Source organism: Rhinolophus sinicus, chromosome 7 (genome assembly GCF_057876585.1).
Source record: "Rhinolophus sinicus isolate RSI-liver-muscle chromosome 7, RSI-T2T, whole genome shotgun sequence".
NCBI classification, from domain to species: Eukaryota; Metazoa; Chordata; class Mammalia; order Chiroptera; family Rhinolophidae; genus Rhinolophus; species Rhinolophus sinicus.
In genome coordinates, this window is record NC_142507.1 from 45,487,345 (window position 1) to 45,514,170 (window position 26,826).

Consider the following 26,826-nt stretch of genomic DNA (forward strand, 5'->3'; position numbering starts at 1 on the left):
TAAAAATGCATCTTGTGGATCTTTCCACATCGGCATATGAAGCTCTACCTAATTCTGCACAGTATTTTATTGAATGTATATATCACATTTCATTTAACCAGACTCTATTCTCGACATTTTCTACTGCATACAATGCTGCAATGTACTTGCTAGTACATAAATCTTTGAAAATTCCTACTAGTAGTGGAACTATATTGAAAATTTAAAATTTTTTTTTGAAAACTTTAAATTTTTGATGCTCGTGTATTACCCACCAAAGAAGCACACCGATGTATAGTTCTGTCTATACATAGACAGAACTTTCTATGTATAGAAACTATACATAATTTCTTATCAAACATATATATTATCAAACTTTCTGATCCTTGACAATCTGTTGGTGAAAAATGGAATTTTACTTTTGTTTAAAAATTAAGTTGACATGTTTTTATATTTTTAAAGTCAGGTTTTTCCTATCATCTAACGTAGCCTATCTTTCCACTGGACTACTTACTTTTTGGTTTTGCTTGTTTACTGATTATAAGAACTTTTTGTAAAAGAAGGAAATTTGCCTTGTCAACAAACATTCTAAATATTTGTCCCATGACTGTCATTTGCTTTAAATTTTGTTTATGGTAATTGTTTTGTCATGTACACATTTAAATATCTTTGTGTCTTTAAGATTATTAAATTTTGTGACTTGATAAGAAAGGCCTTCTTCCAGTATTATAAAACAATCCTACCATCTTTTATTCTAGTTTTCTTTGGATTTTTTTTTATGTTGAAATGTTTATCTAAAATTTATTTTCAAGTAAGGAATATGGTAGGGTCCAAGGATAAACATTAATTTTTTCATATGCCCAGCCATCTGTTCTGTAACCATTTATTGAATAAGATATTATTTCCTTATTGATAGACACTTTTCATTTTAAAAAAGTATTTATTGATATATAACTTACATTGTAGAGTATCTAATCTTAACTGTTCAGCTAGACTAATTTCTGAGTATGTTTATACTCTTTAACTCTTTCGCTGCATTGATTTCCAAGGTCTTTTTCCCCCCAAAATGTGTCAGAAATCCACAAAAAACAAAAAGTTGATATTTTGACTATTGTATGCATTTAATGAAAACAATTTGAGCAGCTTTGTACACAAATGACATTTTTATGTATAAAAATTTCCTATTGTTATTCATTCTTGAAAACCACAAACATAGAAAAATGTACATCTGCCTTCCTAAACTTCCTTTCTGGAAGTTTCCATCCGTAGGCAGCGGACTATCATGGCAAAAGGGTTAGTGCACTACCAGATCAAGATACAGGACATTGTCTAGGCCCAAGAAAGTCTTTGAGCGATGCTCCCTGAAAGAAGCACCTCATCAGAACCCATGTTATCTAGATGGTTGCCCTACTTCTGGACTGAGATTCAGCTCCTTCCCTTCCTCACCCCAAATCCAACAGGGTCACTCTCCATTTTTCAGTGAAGGAAAATATAGACTTTATTTGGATACTTTTGTTAAGTGCAAGAAAGGCCACAGTACCTGGTCTCTGAAAGAGGTGTGTTTATTTTAAGCTCATGGGTGTTTCCAGTTGTTTTTACTGTGAAATTTGGGAGTGTGCGTTTGGAAAGACTTCACCTAAGCTTAGGCAAGTAAGTAAGAACTTTCTCTCTGTTGAAGAAAAGGAGCGTCACATGGTGCTTTGTATTGGAATCTGCTAAAGGCACTGTTTATTTGCTTCTAGTCTACAATGAGAAAATAAAAGACTCCAGGGCCCTAAGCTTTCTAACTTGTCAAAGGACCTGAAAGATTTTATACGGTGGTAGAGCTCTTTTAAAACAAAGCTTGTGAGTTCCTTTGTAAGTCAAGAAACAATTTCTACTTCTTATCACAACATATCCTGTCAAAAGAACAATATATGTTGATTTCACAAACTTTAAGGTCATCGTATGCTTTGGTTGGATGTTACTTTCCTAAGAGATTAAACAAAAACCTTGAAATTAACATTCCATCTCTCTGGATGCCCTTCTCAATAAACACAATGAAAGAAAGAACCTGTATAAATTTAAACTTAATTAAGAATTTTCCCCACTTTTTATTTTCTAACTTCTTCCTTCTTATCTTACTGTGAAGGGATGTTTCAACAAAGCAATTACATTCCACAAAGCTTCTTATTAAATACAACTGTAACATATTTCTTTAACTATGATCAGTGTAGGAAATTAAAACTATAATTTCTGATTTCCACAGTGCATTCAACAAATTTTCATCTTTATTATTTCTACCCTGGTCCACGCCGCCATCATCTCTCCCTGGGCTCCGGTACCAGGGTTCTGTCTGGCTTTCCGGTCTCCATTGGCACCCTTATCCTCCTTTATCTAGCAATCAGTCTAAAACGTAAATCAGATTCTGCCACTTATTTCCTAAAAATTTCTCATTGTGCTCTGAATAAACTTTAAATCCCTTCCCTTGGCCTGAAGGGCTGCTTGTGATCTGGCCTCTGGCCTAACTCGGACATCTTTCCCACCACTGTCTCCTGCATAACCACACTCCAGCCACCTGTGTCTCAAATTCAGACACAGGTCTACCTAGGGGCTGCCTGATGGCCTGGAATGCTTGGGTCTCGTCTTCACTTGGCTCCCTCTTCATTGTCAATCAGGTCTCAGCAAATCTGTCCCCTTCTCGGCCAGACCTCTATGACCTCATGTGGCCCCGCATTCTCTCCTAACCGCTCGTCACTTCATTCTGTTTCATCTTCTATTTCAAGTGTGGTCCTGTTACAACTGGAAAGGATATCGATCATTTACTTGTTTCAGGTTTCCTGTTGATGGGGTTTGGGACACGATGCCCCAAAACATGACCCCTTGGCATAGTTTAAGTTGAAGGACTTTGAGGAAACGACAGAAGCAGGAGGGTCTCCCTGACCTTCTCCCTGCCCTTCTTCTCTGAAGCAGGTGGTAAGACCCTCATGTGAGAGGTGCCCTGTCTGTACCCAGAGGAAGGCGCATCCTTTCTCCAAGATGGAGAGTATCGAGAAGAATCCCAGTGAACAGACCTTGCTAAGTACCCCCAGTTTACTACACTTAGCTCATACTCCTTGCCCCATCATATCTTTCCACAACTTTCCACTTTTCATCGATAGCATAAAAACATTTGGATTTCACCATATCTTCGGGTCTTCATATCCTTATGAAGGCTCCGGTGTCACATAAAACTTATATTAAATAAATTTGCATGCTTTTCTCCTGCTAATCTGTCTTTGTCAGTTTAATTTTCAGACCCAGCCAGGAACCCTAAGAGCTGAGAATAACTTCCTCCCCTCTACTGTCTTCTTCCTCATGAAAGGCAGGACCTTGTAAGTCTGTTCCTTGCTGTAAACCAGCACCTAACACGGTACCTGCTCATAACAGGCACTCTCTCTATTGTCTGAATGAATGAATGCAAATTATACTAAACGCAAAGTGCTCCACCCAATGGGGGAGTATACAAAGGAATCAGAAAGGGGCCCACTGAAAAAGAAATTATGGAGATGACAGTATGCTATTGGTTCTGAAGAAGGAAGAGATAACGTTAGCTATAGGAAATCAAGGCTGGCCTTGAGCAGGAGGTTGCATTTAAGCTGAAAGATGGGTATTTTGGTATTTTGTATTTCATTCAGTGTTCTCTTTGTTAGACTAACTTGACATCTAACTGCTTAACTAACGCCTCTTTCAAAGCATATTGGCACTGCAGTTGGTTTTGAATGTTCCTATTGATTTGTGAATTTGGGTTGGATTCATTTGGTCATTTGTAGGTAAGTGCACTTATGGGCAAAAATGCATATTTATGCATGAAACACAGTAAGACAGATTTTAGACAATAAATTAGTTTGCTTAACTGAACTAAAATTTTCCACATTATTGCTTTTGTAATTGAGTCTATTTTAGCATTGGCATTCAAATTAACCAATAGACCTAGGCAAATAAAAATGCTAATAAATGTAAGGATACAATAGAACAATGAATGTTACACTGCATTACATATTATTTCTACAATACAGGTAAATTGGAACATTGATTTTTTTTTGGATCAGGAATTTTAAAATTTAAGAAAACCTGACAATAATCTGTGGAAATAATAACGACAAAAAACCCAGGGTAAATGTTCTGTATTCTGTGTAAGAGACAAATATTTGCTCTATCTGTCCACTCCCCTTCTTCCCCCACCCTCTGCCATCTTAATTCTTGAAAATGACTTCATCTAAATAATGAGGATTTGATTTACTGTTACCAGAGGTTCAGGTATCCACGTAAAAAACAAGTGAGAATATAAACATCAATGAAATCTAACATTTCCCCCGGAGCTTGCCTTGGCTTTGACAAGAGACATGCACTATTACAGGGCCACTACTCATAGAGACCCCGAGGGGAGGGATGACCCTGGAGTTTGTTTGATACACAAACTGCACCACCATATGAGGCATCTCTGATTGTACAAAGGAGACACTAAGCATGGGTCATTCCAGAAAAATTGGACACCTATACTTGCCACTGAAGAAGTAAGTTTTCTACTTACAGCGTTCATTTCACTTTCATTAGGAACACTTGGCACAATATTATAAAACAAAACAAACTTCCCACCTTGTCACAAAAATAAAAATGAGAAGCAAATCAATGCAGTGTATTTCTGGAGGACAGGGTGGGTTGCTTACCTAAAAGCCAACCTCCTCTCTTCATATTTGCTAAGAGACCCCCCCACCCCCAATTTTATTCAGATATTGTGTAGCCACATGGTTTACGACATGTCCTTCTGCTTAGAGGGTGAAACTGGATAAGCGTATTTCATTGCCCTTTGCATCTTTGGTTTAGGAAAGGAAAGGTAATTCTGGCCTATGGCCTGGAGGGAAAGTCTTGGTGGGAGGGTGTCTTTGTGGCAAGGAAGGAAATAAGGGAAGACTCTCTTTCCTCCTTTCATTATCTGTGATACTTACAAGTATGTTACTTGGAGCTACCGCAGCCATCTTGGGACCTAACTCGTACGCATGTGAATGCACATGGAAACATCTATGTCTGTCTATACATTAGATAGAAGGAGCCCAAAGAAACCTGGGATAGCGTCAATATCACTTTCTCTTTTGTTGTTGTTAAACCAGGTTCCATGTTGTTTGGCTTATTATTATCCTCCAAAGGAAATCAAAACTATTAAACCGACCATTAGGTTCGGGAAGCAGTGACAAGCATGGATACAATCTGATTATTTGGTTAGGTGCCATTTTAGAGATAGACGCTTGTAATAAGGTTTCTTTAATTATGTAGTTATTTCCAGAATAATATCCTACCTGACTTAACTCACTGCGGTGGACAGCTTATTTCTAGAATATTTTAAAAACTGAACCTAAGCTTACGAGGATGGGTGAATTTGATACAGAACTTTAAACGTGATTAGCAACGCTTTAAGCCTTGTCACACATACCACTATTTAGCGCAAACTAAAATAATAACTTGAGTATTTGCTTATATGCCAGGCCATATGTTAAGTGCTTGCTTGACTCAAGTAGCTCCACTCAGTTGTCACAATAACTCAGTTGGTGAGCACTTATCATACCCATTTCATGGATGAGGAAACCGAGGTTAGGTAAAGTTAAATAGTTTACTCATGATTATACTGCTAGTAAGTAGAAAAACTGAGATTTGCAGTCTGACTCCAGAGCTCAAGCTCCTAATCACTGCAGTTTTCTGCCCAAGAATCAATACAACTTATTCTTGGTTGAGGGATATGACAGACACTGTTGGGTGCCTACTTTACCACTATTCCCCCTTTTGCTTCTCAAACAGAACCCTTGTTTTGTTTGGGAGTGAATCATGATCAATTTAATGAACTGTGTCAATCACATTTTCTTTTGTTAGTGACTGGTATGCAGTGGGCATGTGACTATTATCTGGACAATAGGGAGATCCTACTGGGGGAGGGCAGTCTAGGAAAGATTTTTCTCCTTCATAAAAAGGAGGAGCATTGTCTTTCCCTCCCTTCCTGCTTGTACCCTGACCTCTAAGGCTGTGATGTGTGGAGCTATGGCAGCCACATTGCAACCAAGAGGTTACAAGACTAGCGACAAAAGCTGACATGCATATGATAGTAAAGAGCAAATATTAAAAGAGCTTGGGTCCTTAATGACACGACTGTGCTGCTGAACTAACTCTAAGACTACTTACATCTGAACGTCATGTGAAAGATGTAATAAATGAACACTGCTTTAAACTACTGTTAGATATTCTCTTCCTTCTGGCCAAAGGTATCCTAATGGATATAATATGGTCAGGGAAAGATGTTTTCTCACATTTGCTGCAAAAACAGATGATGTGGAGGTTATCAATTTCGTCCAGGAATCTGTTGGTTTAGTTTGTAGTTCAGAAAGAAAAAAAAAAAAAGAAGCCCAAAACAAAACCCCCTAGATTTGTCTCAGATCTGGGGAAATCTGACAGATCCACATAACTGTACTGAATATTCCCCCCACCCTCTTTTTTTCCTCTCCAGATGCACTGTTTCCTCTTCTGTGTGTGACTGACTGATATGAACTGCATCAAAAGGCTCTCTTGCCCTCTGGCTTCTGGTTGGATTTGGCCATCCGGATGCCCAGCAAGAAACTGGAGGAGGTTAGGTGAGTGAGATATAAATCCCCGAGCTTCTTCCTTGGGTGATTACATCCCTTGACAAAAGGTCCCAGGTGCTTGTCAGGCTGCCCTTTCTGTGCTGAGTTTTTGTAACTGTTCCTTCCCCCTTGCTTCTACAGATCTAGGAGCCTGGAGCCCCAGGATTCCACACTTCCTTTGTGGTTTCCTACACCCTGCCCCCCTCTTTGTAAAGTACCATTTGTTTCCTGCTAGGCCCTAACTGATACAATGGTGAGCACAAAATCACTGCAGCTGTTGAAGCACCGCCCAGTCCAATCTGAGATGTGCGGAGATTCTGTGGAGTTATTTGTCTTTTAAATAAGGGCTTTCCCCAACCATTAAAGGGAGACAGGAGACTACATAAATAAGTCCTGTACAATAGTGAAACGAACTATCATACTCAGAGAAAACACTTTCTACCTGAGGACAAGAAATCAAAAAAGGCTATCTGAGAGCGTGAGCATTTGGGCAGAGAATGGATAAGATTTTTAAGACAGAGACAGGGAAGCGTGTGAGTCAAGCCAGGGCAGCGAGGAAACTCAAGAAGAGTTTCTGAAAAATTATTGCTGGAAGGGACATAAGATGTCCTTTATTTAATGTTAATTCTCCCTCCATCTCCTTTATAGATATGTAGACTTGAAGCTGAGATTTGGCCAAGGTCAAACAGCAAGTGAGAAGCATGCCAGGACTCCACTCCAGGTCTGCTAGCTGCTAGGCTAGTTCCTAACCCACCTTCTGTCTCCACCCTACCTACCTCATCTCAGGCAGTATGCTTACTTGTCAGTCTCTCCCACTAGATTGTGACCTCCTTGAGAGCAGGACCTCTTGTTTTCTTCATCCTTGAACCCCAGCACCTAGCACAATTTCTGACATAATGTCAGCAGCAGCAGCAGCAGCAGCAGCAGCAGCAGCAGCAGCAGCAGCAGCAGCAGCAGCTACCAAAGGTAAGCATCCACTCCCTGCCAAGCACTATCCAAATAAGTACTGCATGTAATCTTCCCGACAACTTGGAGGGACTGAGTCACCTCCACTTTTGAGCTAAGGATGCTGCGGCTCAGAGAGGTGGTCTAATTTGCCTGAGGTCACACAGCATTGTGCAGTACTCTATTTTACCCTCTATCACATGGACTCTGGAGTCCCAGCCTCAATAACATTTGTTGCATGAATGCACGAACAAGACTCAGTGGAAGTGATCCGCTGTAACAGCTCACCCCGGAGGCCCCGCCACCTCCGGCCAGGGACTCAGCAAGCAGTCTCAGGTCTAAAGTATACTCGTTCCTCTTGGTGTCGCTCCAGGCTCCGCCCCTGACTCCTCTACCCGGCTAGCCAGCCACGCCTCCACCTCGGGGAGTTTGGTCGCTCTTCTGTAGCCGAGTTTTCTCTCGGCTCCAGCTGCTGCTGGAGGGCCTCTTTCGGCCCTGAGATCCGGAGCGGGTTCCACTCCCCTGCCCCTCCCCTCGCCCTCGCCCTCCCTCACTCTTCAAACTTCTTTTTTCCACCCTCTTTAAACTTCAGTCATCGTAGTGCCCGCCTCCTCCACTCCCACCAACCAATTGGTGGCTTGCATTCTCGGTGAGGGTCCATCCCCTGCCTGCCGGGGGCCAATCCCCCGCGCAAGAGTCGAGTGCTGGGGCTCGTTCCCAAGCGCCTGGCCTGTGACGGCAGCGCGCCGGGCGCCGCGCGGCGGGAGGGGGCGGGGCTCTGGGTGAGGGATGGGCGAGGGCGGGGGGAAGGGAGAGAGGGAGGAGGAGGTTGCGGCGGGTTTGAAAGCGGCAGTTTCCTGGCAGCTGGGGCAGGCGTTGGTCTCCGTGCTCCAGCTTCGCAGCGGCCGCGATCGATCCAGCCACGCGTCTACGCTTGCTTCTGCGCGCCCCCGACGGATTTTTCCCATCCCGGCTCTTCCCCCTTCAGCTCCCCGCCCCCCCAGGCTCAGCCTTTCCCGCCGCTGGGGCGCGGAGCCCGGGGGCCAGCAGGCTGCTGTGACCCCGCCCGAAACCCCTCCGGGGCTGCCCAGAGACAATTCCCTTCTCCTTTCTGCAGCCTCACCCGGGGTGGCCCTCGCAAAGCCCAGCCAGTCCCAGGGAGCGCAGCCGGGAGGGGCATCCGAGGGGTGTCTCGGGGTGTGGAGTGGCCCGGCCCCCAGTGGGCTGTGGTTGGGGGGGGTGCCGGAGCGGCGAGGCCCCCCTCGCCGGGCTGCGCGGGCGCCTGGGGCCCCGCCGCCGGCGCGGGGTCTCCCCCATGGTGCAGCGGGGTTCGGGATGTCGAAGACGCTGAAGAAGAAGAAGCACTGGCTCAGCAAGGTGCAGGAGTGCGCGGTGTCCTGGGCCGGGCCCCCGGGCGACTTGGGCGCCGAGATCCGGGGCGGCGCGGAGCGCGGCGAGTTCCCCTACCTGGGGCGGCTCCGTGAGGAACCGGCCGGGGGCACCTGCTGCATCGTCTCGGGCAAAGCGCCCAGCCCCGGGGATGTGCTGCTGGAGGTGAACGGGACGCCTGTCAGCGGGCTTACCCACCGGGACACCCTGGCTGTCATCCGCCACTTCCGCGAGCCCATCCGTCTCAAGACTGTGAAGCCAGGTACATCGGCCCTGCCTTTCTATTGTGGGGATTGGGAGAAGTCGGGGTGGGTGTCCTGGGAGCAGCGGCCCCTCCCCACCGTTTATCGTGTGGGGTAATCTTAGACCTCTAGGGTGTGCCGGACTCCCGGGCGAGGGGGAGGGGTGGCAGTAGTGATTCCCATTTTGCCTTTGGGAAAACTGAGCTCTGGCTTGGCAGGGTTGCTCTGGGAGCTGTCAGAATTGCGACCAGAAGCTGGGTTGCCTAAATTTGTAGCTCCGTCTCCCACCACAGAGTTTTTGACTCGAGAGAAAACCAGCTCTTTTCTGCTTTCCTTTGTGGATAAGGTCCTCATGATTGTAACATTGTCTTTGGAACAATCTTACGCGTTTTCTAACAGGGAAAGAGGTCTTTACTACTGAGGCACTTGGTGCCAACGTTACCACCTAGTGTACCTGGGAGGGCTTAGCTGTTTCAGCGTTTCTTGCACACTAGGAACACCTTGGAGCTGAACAGCGTCACTCTGCCAGCCCAGGTGGTTCAGGTGTCTGGGTACTGATGGTGTACAATATGTGACGCGTGGCCGAGTGTTGTGTTCCTGCAGGGAGCTGTTGAATAGTCTGGGGTTCGAAGGGAAGACCTAGGTGCTTCGCTGAGGAAAATCTTTTGTAAATCTTTGATTTTACAGAAATTTGTTGAAGTGGGCAAAAAAAGAGTCCCTGTTGCCCTGGTATCTCGTATGCTAGTAAAATCTGCTGCAAAGCACGTTTCGCATGTGGCATTCATGCCAGTTTCAAAGCACTGATCAGACTGAACAGCGAAATCTGATAGTATGTAATAGACTTGACGTATTTGTAATCCACAACAGTGCTGGTCGGTTTCAGCGTTTCAACGTTGGTAGAATGTGGTTCTGTTTTCTGAGATGTTTGTAGGAGAGAGAATTACGACTACAATGTTATTAGTAATCAAACTATTTTTGCTGAATGTGCTCTACTGAATATACAGTGCATCAAAATATAATGAGCTGCTTAATTGTGATGGGGTAGAAAAATCAATCCATCCCTTCACAGCAAAAGGCTAGACAATTCTGGGGGGAAATTTGACATGTTATCTCCCTCGCTTTTTTTTCTTTCTTTCTTTCTCAGTAGCTCACTTTGGAAATACCTCTTTAATAGTCCTTTGGGCTTAATAGGAACTGATGGTTTGTGGTGCAATATGCCTATGTGTGTTTATTGTGGGTGTGTACACACACACACACACGTTCCTGCAATCTTCAAGTACGATTTTTCTCAGATGGTCTATTCCATCATATTCATTTTAAGCTTATGGATTTATGTGAGGTTTTCTTTTTGTTGTTGCTAATTTAAAAAAAAAAAAAAACAACTTTGGCAGACTTTGAACATCTTTTCCAGTGTAGTTTGTGAATTCAGAAATTCTTAACTCAAAGTTTTAGAGCCATATGTGAAGAGTGGAGGAAAGACTTTGGAACTGTAGTTCAGCCAGTCAGGCACTGTCTGTAAAATGCAGAATCACACACACACACACACACACACACACACACACACACCTTACTGGTCTAGGTGCCATTTAGTTCAAATTCCAAGAGTGGAGGAATAATGAGAAAATCTGCATAATTGCTTTGTGTTTTGTTTTGGTTAGTTGGGGCTTAGATAACTGTATTTTAAAAACAGTTTAAAAGTTGATTGAGGAGGAAGTTGATAGAAGAGCGGGGAGATGTATCATTAACATTGGTCTGATCTGCGTATTATACATCTTCTCAACCTTTGTACCAAATTTAAGAAAATAATTCAGAGTGTATTTACTAATATTGTGTTGAATAAACATCAGATGTTCCAGAATGGAGTTGACATTTTTATAGTAATAAAATTTTACCCTCTTGACAACTGCCAGTACTGTCCTATTTTAAATGTTGAGCCAAAATAAAGGGAATAATTTATATTAATAGGTGTGGCATATTTTGTAATCATTAATAATAAAAGTTAAATACTACACTTTTTAAAGATACACTCTGCTTTAGTAACTTCTAAAGGATACCATGGTGTGTCACCTGAGAATATTCTTGTTTCTAAGCAAGTTGTAATTAAAAATTTTTAATCTCTCAAAAATAGTATTCTTAATTTCTTAATAGCCTCATGTTAGGCATCATGTTAAATGGCTTTCTTAAATGGCTTTGCTTAAACAACATTTTTTAATAAAATAGCAAGATTTTTGCAGGTTAAGCACATCTCTTTAAATATTAGAAATTAAGGACTTGAAGAGGTTATTCATAGAACTTTGAGTGTGATTAAAAACTGCATAAATATTATCTCCAGAGAAGACAAAGAGTCTATACTGTTGGGATTCAATTCAAAAAGTATGAAAATACAGGGTGAGCGTATTCAGAAAGGAACTTGCCCTGCACATTGGTTTTTTTTTTCCCCCCTTTTGTCTAAACTTTGTGAGAGGAATCGATGTTTCAGTTTAATAAGGTATTATAAAGTATCCTTAACACTCTCTTTTGTCTTCATTGATACATCTTTATTAAATTATATTCATAACGTGTTACTTAGAAAGTAGGACAATGCAAGAGTAAATTTAACCATTTCTATAAGATGGCATGTTAGCCGGGAATGATCTCATATTATTGTCTTCTGAAAAGGTCCATGGCGGAGGGCTGGGCTGGGCTGGGCTGTAGGATGACACTGCTGCAGCACTGATTCTTCCAGCTTTCTCCTTTTCGTCTTGAAAGATGCTAAGGGGAGCACAGCCAGAGCCAGCACCATTACCCAGATGACTTATAGAAAGTTCTTTCTGACTGGGACTGTCATGGGCTTTGAAAACGGGGTTTATTTTTTTCTTTTGTTATAATCTTTGGTGGAGATTTAAAAGTAACTCTTTAAAATATGGTTCCTAATCTGAGGCTTTTTCTGAAGTAGAATACAGTAGTACCTTGGTTTTCGAATGTCTCCACTGACGAACATTTCGATTTACGAACGCCGTAAATTTTAGGGGTGGATTTTAAAGATCTGGAACAGATTAATCCATTTTGCATTACTTTATATAGGGAAACCGCGTCTCAGTTTTCGAACGTTTCAGAACTCAAATGGACTTCCAGAACGAATTACGTTCGAAAACCGAGGTACCACTGTATTTCTTATTGAATCCTTATTCTTATTTAGTATTAATGTAATGCTTAGCAATCAGTACTTTCCTGCTTCATGGGGAATCTTTTGTTCCACCTACCATGTTTCCCTGAAAATAAGACCCGGCCAGACAGCTCTAATGCATCTTTTGGAACAAAAATTAATATAAGACCCGGTCTTATTTTACTGTAATATAGGACTGGGTCTTTATAATATATAATATAATATAATATAATATAATATAATATAATATAATATAATATAATATAATATAATATAATATAATAAAAGACCGGGTCTTATATTAATTTTTGCTCCAAAAGATGCATTAGAGCTGATTGTCCGGCTAGGTCTTAGTTTTGAGGAAACACAGTATGCTTGATCCAACTAGTCACCTGTTTCTTAATTACAACCCTGTTGTTTATTTCTCTGCAGAGAGAAAAGTTTTCACTTGAACTTTGTATTTTCCTAGTAGGAAAGGAAATTGAACTTTGGACCTTTAGTGAAATTGTTTCATTATATAGTTCTGTGACTAGGACTAGTTTCTTTGATTTTACTTCATAGTATATATTTTTTAACCATTTCTGTTTTGATTAATGATTGAAGTAGTTAATTTTGTTCTAAAGTTTCCCAAACTAGGAATGTGCAGAGTTTTATAGAATATTTGCTTCTTCATATCCCTTTAAACACCTATTTCAGTGTTTGTAAATTATGTGAATTTTGTTCCGGAGATTAAGTATTGCTACAATAAGATACATGAAATCATTGTGTTCAGCTACCCTAAGTCTGGTGCTATGTCTACAGATGAAAATCACGAGGAACAATGTTACAGTTTGTTTAAACAAAAACCAATTTGAAACAGATCTTGTTCCATGCTAATTAAACATAGGTAAACGTTGTCACAACTGATACTTTGAGACATCTGATTTATAAGGGAATTTTGTTAAGATGAGCACATTCTTAGAAATACATTCCCCATTGGTGAAGAAATACTACTAGATGCTTTTAAGTAAGGATGTTTATGTTATACCAATAATGAATGGCTCTACCCCTTTTTTCTCGTAACTTTTGGATCTTTTTGTTAGGTTTTTTTTTTTTTTTTTCCCATTTGTTTGTTTGTTTAGTGGGTAATTTGGGACTTGTAGTGACTTGTTTAGAGGGTTATAGTATTTGAAGATGGCAAGGGTGAGAGAAATTAGAGTTAATTGCTATTCTCCTAGATTTGCAATACAAAAAATCTCTTATTACTTTCTTTTAGCAATATACACTACTGATTGGGTGAGGCAGACCTTGTCAGGAAAAATAGCATTGAACTTTGATAAACTTTAAATTGGAAACTTTCCTGCTTTCTCAAATTTTGGTAGCTATGTATTGGGTCTAAGGTTGGTCTTCACTCAAGGTTCAACTTCTGGACTCTATTCACTGACACCTGCAATTCATATGAATAGTGGGCTTATACCATACTGGCAGAACAAACACTTAACATATTTGGCCCTTTCAATTTTCAGATCATTTTTATTTTATTCATTTAATGCGAAAACTGATTTTCTTGGAACATTACTCTATGTTCCTTGGTAAATGTATATTATTTTTTGTATGTGATCCTGAGATATATTTTATAAAGCGTCTTGTTATGGGAGATGAATTTCACTGTTCCCCCTGCCCTGTCTCTAATTTATATAAATCGATGGTAAAACAAATCTCCAACGTGTGTTCAAACATCTGATTTATGAGCTCAGTGCATATTCTTCTCAGGTGAATAGTTTCATATAATGTCTTTACTATATAAACCCTAAGTGCTTTGTAAAATTTGTGGGCACTTAGTATGTTGGGAGTGAGTTGTAGGATAATTTCATGTTTATGAACCATTTCAATAGCACCTATCAATTTCAAACTCTGCCAATTTCCAAGTCAATGTTTGGTTGTTTGTGAGTTGACAAAGGATAAGTATCTTGATACTGAGGATTAGAACTGTGTTTCCTTTAATTAAATAATTATTTTTGTTTCTTTTCTAAAATGTTGAGAAACAATTTCCTTGCAACAGTACATTCTGGGGGAGAAAGCAAATGCCCCGAATCGATATATAACTGTTCCTCAGGGTAAGATTCTCAGTAGCTTGGAGGCTGGTGTTGTGAGAGACTTGTTTGTGGAGAAAGAGAGGCAACTTCCTGTTCTCCTTCCCCTTGAACAAATATTATTCGGAATGTTTTCCTAAGAAAGGTGCTTGTTTTGCTTTATAAAGAGAAAATGAAAAGTTCTATTACCGGCACCGAGTGGTATACCCGCTCTGTGAGTTAGCACTGGCAATACAAAAATATAAAATATAAAAATGAGTCAGAAATAGTTTCTGTCTTCAAGAAGCGCACAATTTAGTGGCAGCTTAATGATTCATTGGTAAGAAATACCTGTACTCAGGGCTTTATCTTTTTGCACTTTTCTCCCAGTTCTTAAATGAAACTCTTTTAGGTCAGTTGTAGTAGGAATTTTGGTGGAAGCTAGACTAACTGATTTGTTCACCTTAGTTGTATAAATGGGGTGAAGTTGCATCTTACAGAGGATTTGGTTCTCAAGTCATTACAAAAAGAGGGAAGCCAACTATAAACAAAATTCTCCTTTGGAAAGCCCTTAAATTTAAATTGCCATTAAAATACATTGTATTTGTATTTTATTTACAATGTATTTATAATACAATTTGTGCTTTATTTTGCAGTGTGCTTTATACATTGTGTTTGTATTGTACCATTTTTAGGATGAGTCCTACATGCCACTTTTCTACACATGTTGGAACCCATTGCTCTGTTTTGGTTGAACACCAGATGAAATAGTTTGCTTGCATCAAAGAGATCTGTTTTGCCAAAACAAACAAACAAACAAACAAACAACCCCCCCCCCCACAACAAAACAAAAACCAAAACCAACCCTGTCTTTTAAGTCTATGAAATGACCTTCATCTGGGAGTGCATAGTGAATTTGTAGAAGTTAAAAATATGTACATGGGGGGAAAGACTGGTTTCATTCCTTTTTATGTCTTACTGAGGTCCTTGCCACCTGCCCTTATTTTCTGAGTTGGCTGGTTGGGGAGGGAATTGTGAAGAATTTTGAACTCAGCCAGGCTTTGGAAGATGGATACATTTTGGCTGAGTGGAATTAGGATCTCCTGGGGAGTAGGTAAGATGAGAGGAGGAGAAAACACAGGGCAAGAATACGTGGTACAGAATGGTCTGCAGTGTAGTCCGCTTCAATAGTTTTGTGTGTCTTGTGTGTGTGTGTAAAGCTTTATTTTGTATAAAAGCACAAAACCCACATTATAGAATAATTGGAAAATAGAGGGAAATTCATGTTAAGTGTTTAAATGTGTAGGTAGTTCCATTATAAATTATCTCCTCTACTTTTTTTTCTTTTTAACTGGAACTTGAAATGTTTTTCTTCCATGAATAATATTGGTAAGGTGATTAATGCTATTTCTACCGTCAACCTTATTCAACTCATAATGTAATACTATGAGTATTTTTATTTAACCCATAATGTAGATGAAATATTGCCATCAGTAGTATGCTTTATTGTTAAGAGGCTTTCTTGGATTGCTTTGGAAGCCTAGCCAATTTTATGGGAAAACACAGAGTTTGCTAGTTTAGTAAGAAGAGAGCTGCACATGTTTCCACCTCAACCTTGCCTTCTTTTTTGGTTGACTGACTTGCAGGAAAAAGGGTAGCACCATTATATCTTCATTCCCCCCAACTCCAGCACTTGTATCCTGATACAATCATCCCAGGATGGCTAGGGGAGTATGGACTACATTTTGAAGACCATAATTGACTTGTGACTTATCTGAATACCTGAGAAAGGAGACTATGCTCATAGATTTTAAGATACTTTGTTTTGGTAATACTTATGCTAGAGATATTCCTTTGGAGACTCAGTAAGAAATAGACTCAGTAAGAAATATGGAAGGTTAAATTTTTCTGCTACAATTTATTTGGAGTTTAGGGTGTTTAAAAATTATGGGGAGAAATTTCGCTTCACATTTAATAATTGTGATCTATTCTATTTAGAGGCTTCCCTTCTTCTTGTCTTGGGTATGCAGTATGAACAGTAACTGATCTACTTAATTAAAACTTTTGGGCGTCTTAGGCTCTTTGCTACTTTTTTTTTTAGGGAGTTTTAAATACATTATTATTTTTCTTGCATCATAAAAGTTTGTAAGAGTCTACCTTGTATCTTGTTGTTGTTCAGATTGGAAATTACATATGGCTGAAAAATGGGATTTTACTATACATGATGACATTTAACAGAAAGAATTTTATGAAATGAAAATACTCCAAAAAGGAGGGGAAAGAAGCATTTATTAATATGTGCTTTCTTTTTGAACTTAAGCAAATAGAATTAAACTAAATTGGCTTTGTTTTTCTCTCTAATAAAATAACTTTTAAAAAATCCACATTGATGGAGCCGTCCTGGAGACGGTTATCCAGTTTGCTACAGGAATCTTGTGATACGTAGCTTACATCTCAGCAGGAAGGGAAAAATATTACTAACCCACCTGCCAGTTCACATATTTGTAAGGATTCTGTAGCAAGTGACAGAAACTCTATAGAAATTAATTTAGGCTAAGAAGAAACATATTGGTTTACATACACAAAAACCCAGGCCTAGGACAGGAACAACTAGATTTGTGTTCTCAATGCACGTGACTCTCTTTTCCTGTGGGTGGGCTTCCTTCTTAGTTTGGCTCTAGTGTAACAGGAAAGGTGACTTTGAATCCCCAAGTCATACACAGCCCTCAAAGCTTCTCATCTTTATTTCTGGAATCCAATGACAAATCTCATGCAGGGACTTTCACTGGCCCTGTGCCCAGTTGTGGAGAGAGGTCAGTAGGCTACTATGACTGGTCAGGCCTGGTTACATGTCTACTCTTGCAGCTGGGTACAGAAAGCACAATGATTAATAACTGTACCAGAACCCCAGGAGATAGGGGTGGGGGAGGTCCTCAAAAGATGGGATGCTGGGGAGACAGTCCTGTAGGAAACAGCCTCATTTAAAGCATTTAATCTCTCTTACTTTGAAGACAACAACAGTACACAGTTGTCATAAAACTATCATAAAACAAACAAACAAACATATTGGCTGTAGAACAAAACCGAGGCACTGATTTTACTAAAATGTTATCATTTTCGATGTTTGTTTTTTAAAATAAATCTAAAAACTGCTTTTATCTAAACATTGTTTCTTTAAAAAATTGAGATGTTAATACCTCAATGTACACAATTTAAAAGTACTGCTTGTAGGTTTTCTTCAACTTTCTTTGATTTTTAAAAAATATCAAATAAGATTCTCTAAATCAATTCTGCTTGTTCTTAGGTAGATAGAATATTTTGGAGGATAATTTAATAATCTTTGGCTTTGAGAAAATGATTATTAGTCTAGTTAATGCAATTTTTTAAACTTAATATTGTACCATTTTGAAAATGAAGTTCTAAACTACTTGCTTTCCAAGATGTTTTGCTTTTAAAACAATGGTCTTTTAAACTGTAAATTGAGACTGGATTATTATTGTATTTCTAAGGGCTCCCTAATAATACCTTTTAACCATGATCTCATAGAATTTATACAGAAAGGAACTACTTCACTGACTCCTAACTTGGAAACACTGCTTAAGTGTGTAATGTGATATCTGTTTAATCACCCAAAAAGTTATTTGGCAAACAATTGTAGGATAAAAATTTGACCACCTTTGTTAAGTTTTTTTTTTCTGCCTCCACTGGGGAGCAGAGCTACTTGGAGTAAAGGTTGAAAGAGAGGGGTGGATATCCTGAATATCCTCACACTATTTTTATATTGTAATTACTGTATTAATGTCTTCAACTTGGGTGCCATACAAACAATCATTGTAACATCACCCTTCAGTTTATGAATGATGTGTACAGTAGGAGTTCTGCAGTTTGGCCAAATTCTGTCTGATAGTTGGACCTTTAGTGAATGTTCAAGACTGGTATGTTATTGGTAAATACACTTACTGTGCATAAAAATGAACATTTATGGAATTGGATATGATTTCCAATAAGAATCATAGAAGGGACTTTGTATTTTTCGATTAGTTTATGTCTCTCTTGGGATTTCTTCAGACCATATCTGGAAAATCACTGCTTCTGCAGAAACCTGTTACGACTAGAGTTCTCTAATATTAATTCCGTATATTGACAGATTAAACCATGAAATCTGTTCAAATACAATCTTCCTTACTCACAGAATTATATCTTAACCCACATCTGTAGCTTTTGGCAGAACGCTTTGTCAAAATATTATTAATTTTAGCTAAGGATACTGTTCGCTAATATCAGCATTTGATTTAATGAGAAATTTAATTCCTTTTGACTAGAATTAGATTTGCTAACTAGAGCTAGCTCACATCTCAGTGCTGATGAGTGAAATGACACATCAAACTCCCTTTGGTGACAACTCTAAGTTGACAACCTCGCTCTAAGTCTAATAGGAATATTCTGTCATGGGACTTGTCATAATAATACTACTGTAATTCCCCAAAAAAATAAGACCTAGCCAGACAATCATCTCTAATGCGTCTTTTGGAGCAAAAATTAATGTAAGACCTGGTATTATAATATTATATATTATGTCATAATATATAATATAATATTATAAAAATATATATATATATATTTTTATAATATTATATTATATCCGTTTTTATATTATATTAAAATAAGACCAGGTCTTATATTAATTTTTGCTCCAAAAGATGCATTAGAGCGGATGGTCCGGCTAGGTCTTATTTTCGGGGAAACACGGTAGCTGCCATCTGTCAGGGTGTCATACACCCATCTCATTTGGTTTATAAGGATGTATATGTTGGTATACATGCGTTCCTGTAAAGAAATTCATTCTTCTCCACGAGTCAGGTATTATCACCTCCCTTTTATGCAGGAGAAAACCAAAGTTCGGAAAGGTAAATATGCCGAAGGTCACCCAGACTCACAGGAACTAAACAGTTTTGAGCCCTCCCCCCTTTCCAGATAGAATATCATGTCTGAGAAATCTTACTTCCTGTTTCTCTATTAAAAGGAAAACTCCCACAATTCTTAATTGTTTGAGTGGGTGTTAAATGCAGTAAAACATTGGGAAGTACTTAAAATAAAAGCTCCATTGCGTGGTTCTATTTCTAAACAAAGTTTGAGGCCGTGCAGTTTAATCTGTACAGCTAAACTGCATGATAAAATAGTTATTCGCAAGAACCACTAATCAAACAAAATTAACATTAATTCTTGCTACCTTCGTAAGACAACATTTTCAGCAGTTACATTTAGATACTTTTAGGATAAATATACTTATGAAAATTGTACACTTGATACTGGGAAGCATGTCTCGTTCCCATGTCTCCTGCCCACTTGCTCTGTAATTCACTCATCAGGAAGGTGTTTGCTAGCACATTTGCCTAGACACAGGTAGGCGAGAAAACGTTCTGAATGAATATATGTTGGAATTAGGAATTATTTATAAGTATGTCGAGTCTTTTCAAAGTATACTTTGCTGAAATAAGATTTAACCAAGCTGGATAGAAGAACTACTTGTATTCAGGTAGCTCTCTTCTTCCAGGCTTTAGGACTGCACAGGTGCATGGCTCTGAAAAGAGGCAGTTCAAGCAGGTGTAGGTGTTGGCATCGCTTATTCTCTAAGTGTTTGTGCTGTTAAGTTTTCCATTTGGGCTTCAGGTCAGTCACTCAACAGGAAGGAACCAAAGCAATCCAGCCAAACACCCTGAGCCTAGTGATAAGTAAATTGAGGTTCAGTCATGGTAGGTAACTGCTCGGCAGTCATAGCACGAAGCTGGCAGAGCAGAGATTAGAATTCAGGTTCCTTTTACTGTTTTGGTTTCGGGCATAAGAACTTCTGTAGGTAAGTAGTGAAGAAAAGAGTTTCATCTGTCAGCTGTGTCTGTCTCTTCATGAAATCTGCGTTCTTGTGGCACCTGGTGGAACGTGCTGACTTGGTGTGTGAGGCCATCACCCTGCAGTGTATCATTGGAAGCAGTGGTCACCCAGAGGTGGGAACACAGGAACAAATTTTAATCGTTATATATCACAGGTTTTCAGGGCACTTTGAGCCTTCCATGATGCTGTAGGGTACGGTTAAGATGTAGATCGTCAGAAAATTGTTAGCTGGTGCAACCACTGTTGAATGTTCTCGATAGTCATTTTAGCTCTGAAAAACAAATTTTCCATCAGAAATATTCTTCACAAAACTTTCAGTAAAATCCTTCTGAATGGCTGCTGCCATATGGAGATGCTGTTGCTGTCCTTACCCCTCTCTGCGGGGGTGACACTGCCAGTCTGAATTCAAGCCGGCTCTCCTCCCACCCCCCTGACTGACTAGGGGATGCGAAGGGGGAAGATGAGTTTTAGGGCTGGGGCCTGCTTAGGGGTGTGGTAGATGAACACTCAAGGCCACTGTTGGCTCAGGGTCCTTGAGCTTGTCTGGCTGTAGTGATGGTTGGCATAACTGACATGACTGAAAGGAGAGACTGTTGTCCTGCTGGGTACCAGACAGGTAGGTGTCTCAGGCCACGGAGATCTGGCCAGAGCTGAGGAGAAGGTATTCACCTGTGTGAGGCAAAACTGAAGAAAGGGGATGGAGGTGGCAGTCCTCGTTAGGTAAAACTAGTGGGAATGGTGGCATCTTGCTTGGGCCCTTTGTATATCTGTGAAAGAACAGCGTTACGTGTAGACATGAAAAAAATCTGTGATCAATCTACCATATACTCCTTTGCGGTCTCTGTTAGGGTTCAGTGCAGGAAACAGAAAGAGATATGATGGAGGGAGTCAGTTGCTTAGGAAAGTTCTGCAAGGGTTTGGAGGGCTGGGCTTCCAAGGACAGCTTGCCACAGGCGCTGCCACCTCTGCCACAGTCAGGAAATTGACAATCAGAGGGTTGCCGCCAAAACCATGGCAAGAAGATGCCACTGTAGTTGTGATCAAGGAGATCACAACAGTCATTGCTGTCGCCAGGATAACTGAAGTTTGACATGTAGCATCTGGGCACGCCTGTGACAACTTCTCTTTGATGCCTATAAACTAGTGACTAGATGCGGAAGTGGAATCTGGCACTGCTGCTCCCACTGTGCCTTCCACACCCTCCAAGCTGGAGACTAGACACTGATATGTCCTTGACCTTCTTTGCTAGCTGAAAGCAGCTAAAAGCTACACGCTGATGGGGCTCTGCTTCCCTCCTGCCGTCCATATTTTGTGCCCTGCATGTTAACAGTGGAATCAATTTGCATCCTGAATACTAGCTGTAAAGGAGTCGGGAGAACACAGCTGTTCGTTTTCCAACCTCTGCATTTGAGGAAGGCATAGGATGAGGAGGTGAGTGCTGAGTGCCAGCTGACCTTTCGCACATACTCATCTTATTAAATATGGCATTTTAAATACAATATAGCCCTTTCTCGGCAACTCGTTGTCATTTCTGTGAGCTTCTCATTTTACAACGATCTGTAGTTGGCGTGATCACGGCTGATGGATTCTTAACATCGGTAGTGACTTTTTATACTAGGTCAGTCTGTGTCTGGCCTCCCTGCCGTCTCTGCTGCTGGGATGTCTGTGTTTTCCATCACTTGATCCTAACCTCCCCTGCAAGCTGCAGGCACCAGGGCAGGGCCGGCACCCCAACGGAAGTAACTAATTTGTAGGCTGGTCAGCAACCTATGATTTCTGTGGCTTGAAAAGATGAATGGGGCCCTAAGACTCTTTCCTGGGGATTTGAACTAAAACAAAAAGGAAAGAATTTGAAATTAGGAATAGGAGATTGATCTAAAAGGTTTTGCAGTGATGCACTGGAGTTCATGGAACTCTTTCATGAGATAGGTGGTTAAATTTCCAGGGATTTTGCAAGTTAGTTGTCCAACACAGACTTTAAAACAAGACTTAAGTTGCATAAAGTTATAATGAAAAACAAATTATATTAAAAAAATTATATTGTTTTAATATAATTGTATTAATAAACTATTAGTAATTTGTTATAATTAAGTTATATTAAAATTATACTAAAAACTTAATACTCAAAATTAATTGTTTTCTAATTGTTTTCAGCTTTGAGGCATAATCAATAATATTGTACTATAAAGTGTACAATGTGATGATTTGATATATGTATGCATTGTGAAAGGAGTCCCACAATTGCATTAATGAATATATCCATCACTTCCCATATTTACCTTTTTTTTTGGTGAGAACACTTAAGTTTTACTCTCTTAGCAAATTTCAGTTATGTAGCATACAGTCATGCATTGCTTAATGATGGGGATACATGGTAAGAAATGCGTCGTCAGGTGACTCCTTCATTGTGCAATCAGAGTGCACTTACACACCTAGACGGTACAGCCTCCTGCACACCCAGGCTGTGGGTACAGCCCACTGCTCTTTAGGCTACAAATCCGCACAGCATGTTACTGCACTGAGTACTGTAACACAACGGTAAGTATTTGTGTATCTAACATATCTGAACATAGAAAAGGGACAGTAAAGATGCGGTATAAAGATAGACAGTGGTACACCTGTGCAGGGCACTTACCATGAACGGAGCTGGCAGGACCGGAAGTAGCTCTGGTGAGTCAGTGAGGCGGGGTGAGTGGATGGGAAGGACATGACTGCACGCTCCTGCAGACTTTATAAACACTGACCCACAAGCCCCTCCCCCTGCTTCCTTCCAACAGGGTCAGAAATAAAACATCGAAGCTGTCAGTGCTGCTCCATGAACAGGGATGTGGGCTGGATTGGTTGGAAGTATCGAGGAGAAACTGGATGCATAAGTCGTAGATCACCATAGCAGTGACTAGCAGGAGGGGGTGAGAGGGGGCCCCAGGATCAGAAAGAAGAAGGGGTCAAGATGGAGAGAGAAAGGAACACAGGATTGTCATGGCAATGTGGTTTGAGCTATGGCATGTTGGAGCATTGGTCAGATTAAAGAACTTGGTCGTATTCCTAAAAAAAAAAAGAGGGTGTTTAATATGGAAAGGGTGTAGAACTAACTGAGCACTCAATATTTCGACTTTGGAAAAAAATTTTTTTGGTTCCATTGACCTTATCTGGCACAAAGAGCTCTCTCTAGCATTGAATTGTTGGAAGAAATAAAACTTATCTCTGCTTTACATCATTACAACCTGATAATGTTTCCAAAGTACAAGGATGGGCTGGCTCCACCCTACCACAGAGAGCTTTTACTGCAGTGGCCGTGGCACTTAGCTCTTGTTAAGGTCGCTCCTGTGGACCTGTGTCCTTGTACAGGATCTTAGGTCCTCAACAAAGAATTTACAGCACTGTACTCTGCAGACCGTCAAGCTAGATCTGGGAGGGCTGTAGCACCCTCTGAATATGTAGTGCTGGGGGGATAGGCTCCTCTGTGCAAAACAGGTCAGCACCTGACTGATTGAGACGTAATATGTGCTATCGATCTATCTATCTATCTATCTATCTATCTATCTATCTATCTATCTATCTATCTATCTATCATCTATCTATCCATCCAACATTGGTTTACAGCATTATATGTTTCACGTGTGCAATTTTATAATTTAACATCTGAATATTTTACACTGTACTCACCACCAAAAGTCGTTTCCATCCATCACCATACAGTTGAACTCCTTTACCCATTTCACCCTCCATCCACCTGCCTTTCCCCTCTAGTAACCACCAATCTGTTATTTGCCTCTATGAGTTTGCTTTTGTTTGTTCATTTGTTGTTGTTTTTTTTTGTTTTATGGTCCACATAAGCGTGTTATCATATGGTATTTGTCTTTTTTCGTCTGACTTATTTCACTTAGCATAATACTGTTAAGGTTCATCCACATGGTCTGAAACAGCAGGATTTCCCCTTTCTTTATGGCTGAGCAGTATCCCATTGTACATATGTAGCACCTCTTTATCTTTTTATCTGCTGATGGACACAGGTTGTTTCCATATCTTGGCTATTATAAACAATGCTGCAGTGAATAGACTGGTACTTGTATCATTTTGAATTAGTGTTTTCTTATTCTTTGGATAAATACCCAGAAGTGGAATTGATGGGTTATATGGTAGTTCTTATCTAATTTTTTGAGGAACTTCATACTGTTTTCCATAGCATCTGTCCCAATTTACATTCCCACCAACAATGTAGAGGGTTCCTTTTTTTCCATATTTTAACACTTGTTTCTTGTCTTTTGTGATGATGGCCATTCTAACAGATGTGAGATGCTCAATGCAGTTTTGATTTGCATTTCCCAAATAATTAATGATGTTGAACATCTTTCATGTGACTGTTGGCCATTTGTATGTCTTCTTTGGAAAAATGTCTATTCACATCCTCTGCCTATTTTTTAATTGGGTTGTTTGGTTTTTTGTTTTTTTTTTAAGATTTTATTGGGGAAGGGGAACAGGACTTTATTGGGGAACAGTGTGTACTTCCAGGACTTTTTTCCAAGTCAAGTTGTTGTCCTTTCAATCTTAGTAGTGGAGGGCGCAGCTCAGCTCCAGGTCCAGTTGCCGTTGCTAGTTGCAGGGGGCACAGCCCACCGTCTCTTGCGGGAGTCGAACCGGCAACCTTGTGGTTAAGAGGACGCGCTCCAACCAACTGAGCCATCTGGGAGCTCAGTGGCAGCTCAACTCAAGGTGCTGTGTTCAATCTTAGTTGCAGGGGGAGCTGCCCACCATCCCTTGCGGGACTCAAATTGAACTGGCAACCTTGTGGTTGAGAGCCCACTGGCCCATGTGGGAATCGAACCGGCAGCCTTTGGAGTTAGGAGCATGGAGCTCTAACCGCCTGAGCCACTGGGCCGGCCCCTGGGTTGTTTGGTTTTTATTGTTGAGATGTCTGAGCTCTTTATATATTTTGGATATTAACCCCTTATAGTGTATATGATTTGCAAATATCTTTTCCTATTTGGTAGGTTGCCTTTTTGTTGTGTTGGTGATTTCTTTTGCTGTGTGCAACTCAAAATTGAGGTGCTGTGAGTGACAGGGAATCTATTGCCAAGTCCCACAGATATTGCTCCCATCAGAGAAAAAAAAAAAGTTACTCCTGGACCACATGACCTTCATTTCTTACAGGAAATTCAGCTCCATTATAATCTTACGGGACCATCATTATACATGTGTATGTGGCCCATCATTGGCTGTCACGTCATACAGTGGGTCCTCAGGCCTTATTCATCTTAGAACTGAAAGTTTGCACCTTTTTTCCAACCTCTCCGTACCCCTCCCCATCATTCTGTTCTGTTTCTGTGAATTCAACTTTACGTCATTTCCTAACTTCACTATGTTTTACTCTTTATGTTCTCAGGTTTCTTTACATCTATTATATCTGTACGGTACACATACTATATAGCGGTCTGCTACTGCACGTATCTTCCCAGCTCTGTTTTCACTGTTGTCATGGCTATGGTGGGAGTTGTTGGCATTTACCAAATACGCCACTGACTGTGGGGGTGGGAGCAGGAGTCAAGGTTGGAAAGGCCATGCTGCACCGTGTACAAGGGAAAATTATGGGAGAAGAAACTGTGAGTAAGCAGAAAAACTGACGCTGGATGTAAGGCTACATGGTGTTTATAGCAGAGCACTGGAGGGAAGGGCCACACACTCCTCTTCCCAAGGTCCAGAATCCTTCTGGAATTATCCTCCAGCTCTAGTCTCCAAGACATTCAGCCTTATTTTATTACCTCCGTTCTTGGAAGTACACGAAACTGTGCGTTTCGGTGTGTTTTTCAACCATAACACTCTGGAATTTTATTTACTTCTTGTGCCTTTTTCTCATGAAGAGGAGACAGTGTGTTAAAAATTTGCATTCAGATTTTCTGGTAAAGACCGTCAAGATGGTAAAGAAGGGAGGGAGAAGTGTGATATATGAGAATTCCCGCAGAAGGCATCGCAGTTTATGGCCCACACCCCTCCCCCAGTACATTTTCCATTAGAATAAAATTGAAATCTCTATTAAAGGATGGGCCATTACAAATATCTATTTATGTGTATATTTATATACATACATACATATGTATTTTGTATTCTGTGGTATTTTTCCTACATAAACATCGCACAGACTATTGTAGCTGCTGGAACGTGGAGTGGCTTGTTACTGTATAAATTCCCTAAGCCTCAAGGCTAGAATCCTGGGGCACAGCTGATACCTTTCTCTTTCCTCCTGTGGCTCCTGCCTCTGTGCCTGTAGGAACTGCCGAGGCGCAGACAGGACCTGCCCTCCTGTCTGTGTCTGCAGCTCACAGCCTCAGCCTCCTCCGCCGCTTTGATCCGCTGTGCTCTCTGCTCATCTCTCCACTTTTGTTTTCTCTTTATGCCGATTGCTTCTCTCACGCGTCTCTGCTTTCCAAAGAAAAAAACTGGCCTCGTGTAGATCCTGCCAGCCAATTGCGGAGCTCCATAACTTTTCCCGGGTGGATTGGCCAAATCGCGGGTGGGGGTGGGGTCGGGTGTAAACCGAGGGTGCTGGTCTTCTATTTTTCTCC

At 40.6% G+C, this 26,826-nt stretch overlaps 1 protein-coding gene across 2 annotated transcripts in view; it reads left to right on the top strand.

Moving 5' to 3' along the window:
• Positions 1 to 8,354: 8,354 nt before the first annotated feature.
• The window catches only part of MAGI3 (membrane associated guanylate kinase, WW and PDZ domain containing 3), a 190,611-nt gene continuing 172,139 nt past the window's right edge, over positions 8,355 to 26,826 (top strand). Inside the window, exon 1 of one of the 2 annotated variants that reach the window (XM_019730393.3) lies at positions 8,355 to 9,201. In XM_019730393.3, the coding sequence (XP_019585952.3) occupies positions 8,886 to 9,201 (316 nt within the window). In that variant the 5' untranslated portion in view covers positions 8,355 to 8,885. The remainder of the gene's footprint in view (positions 9,202 to 26,826) is intronic. The other variant, XM_019730392.3, reaches the window with a different exon arrangement.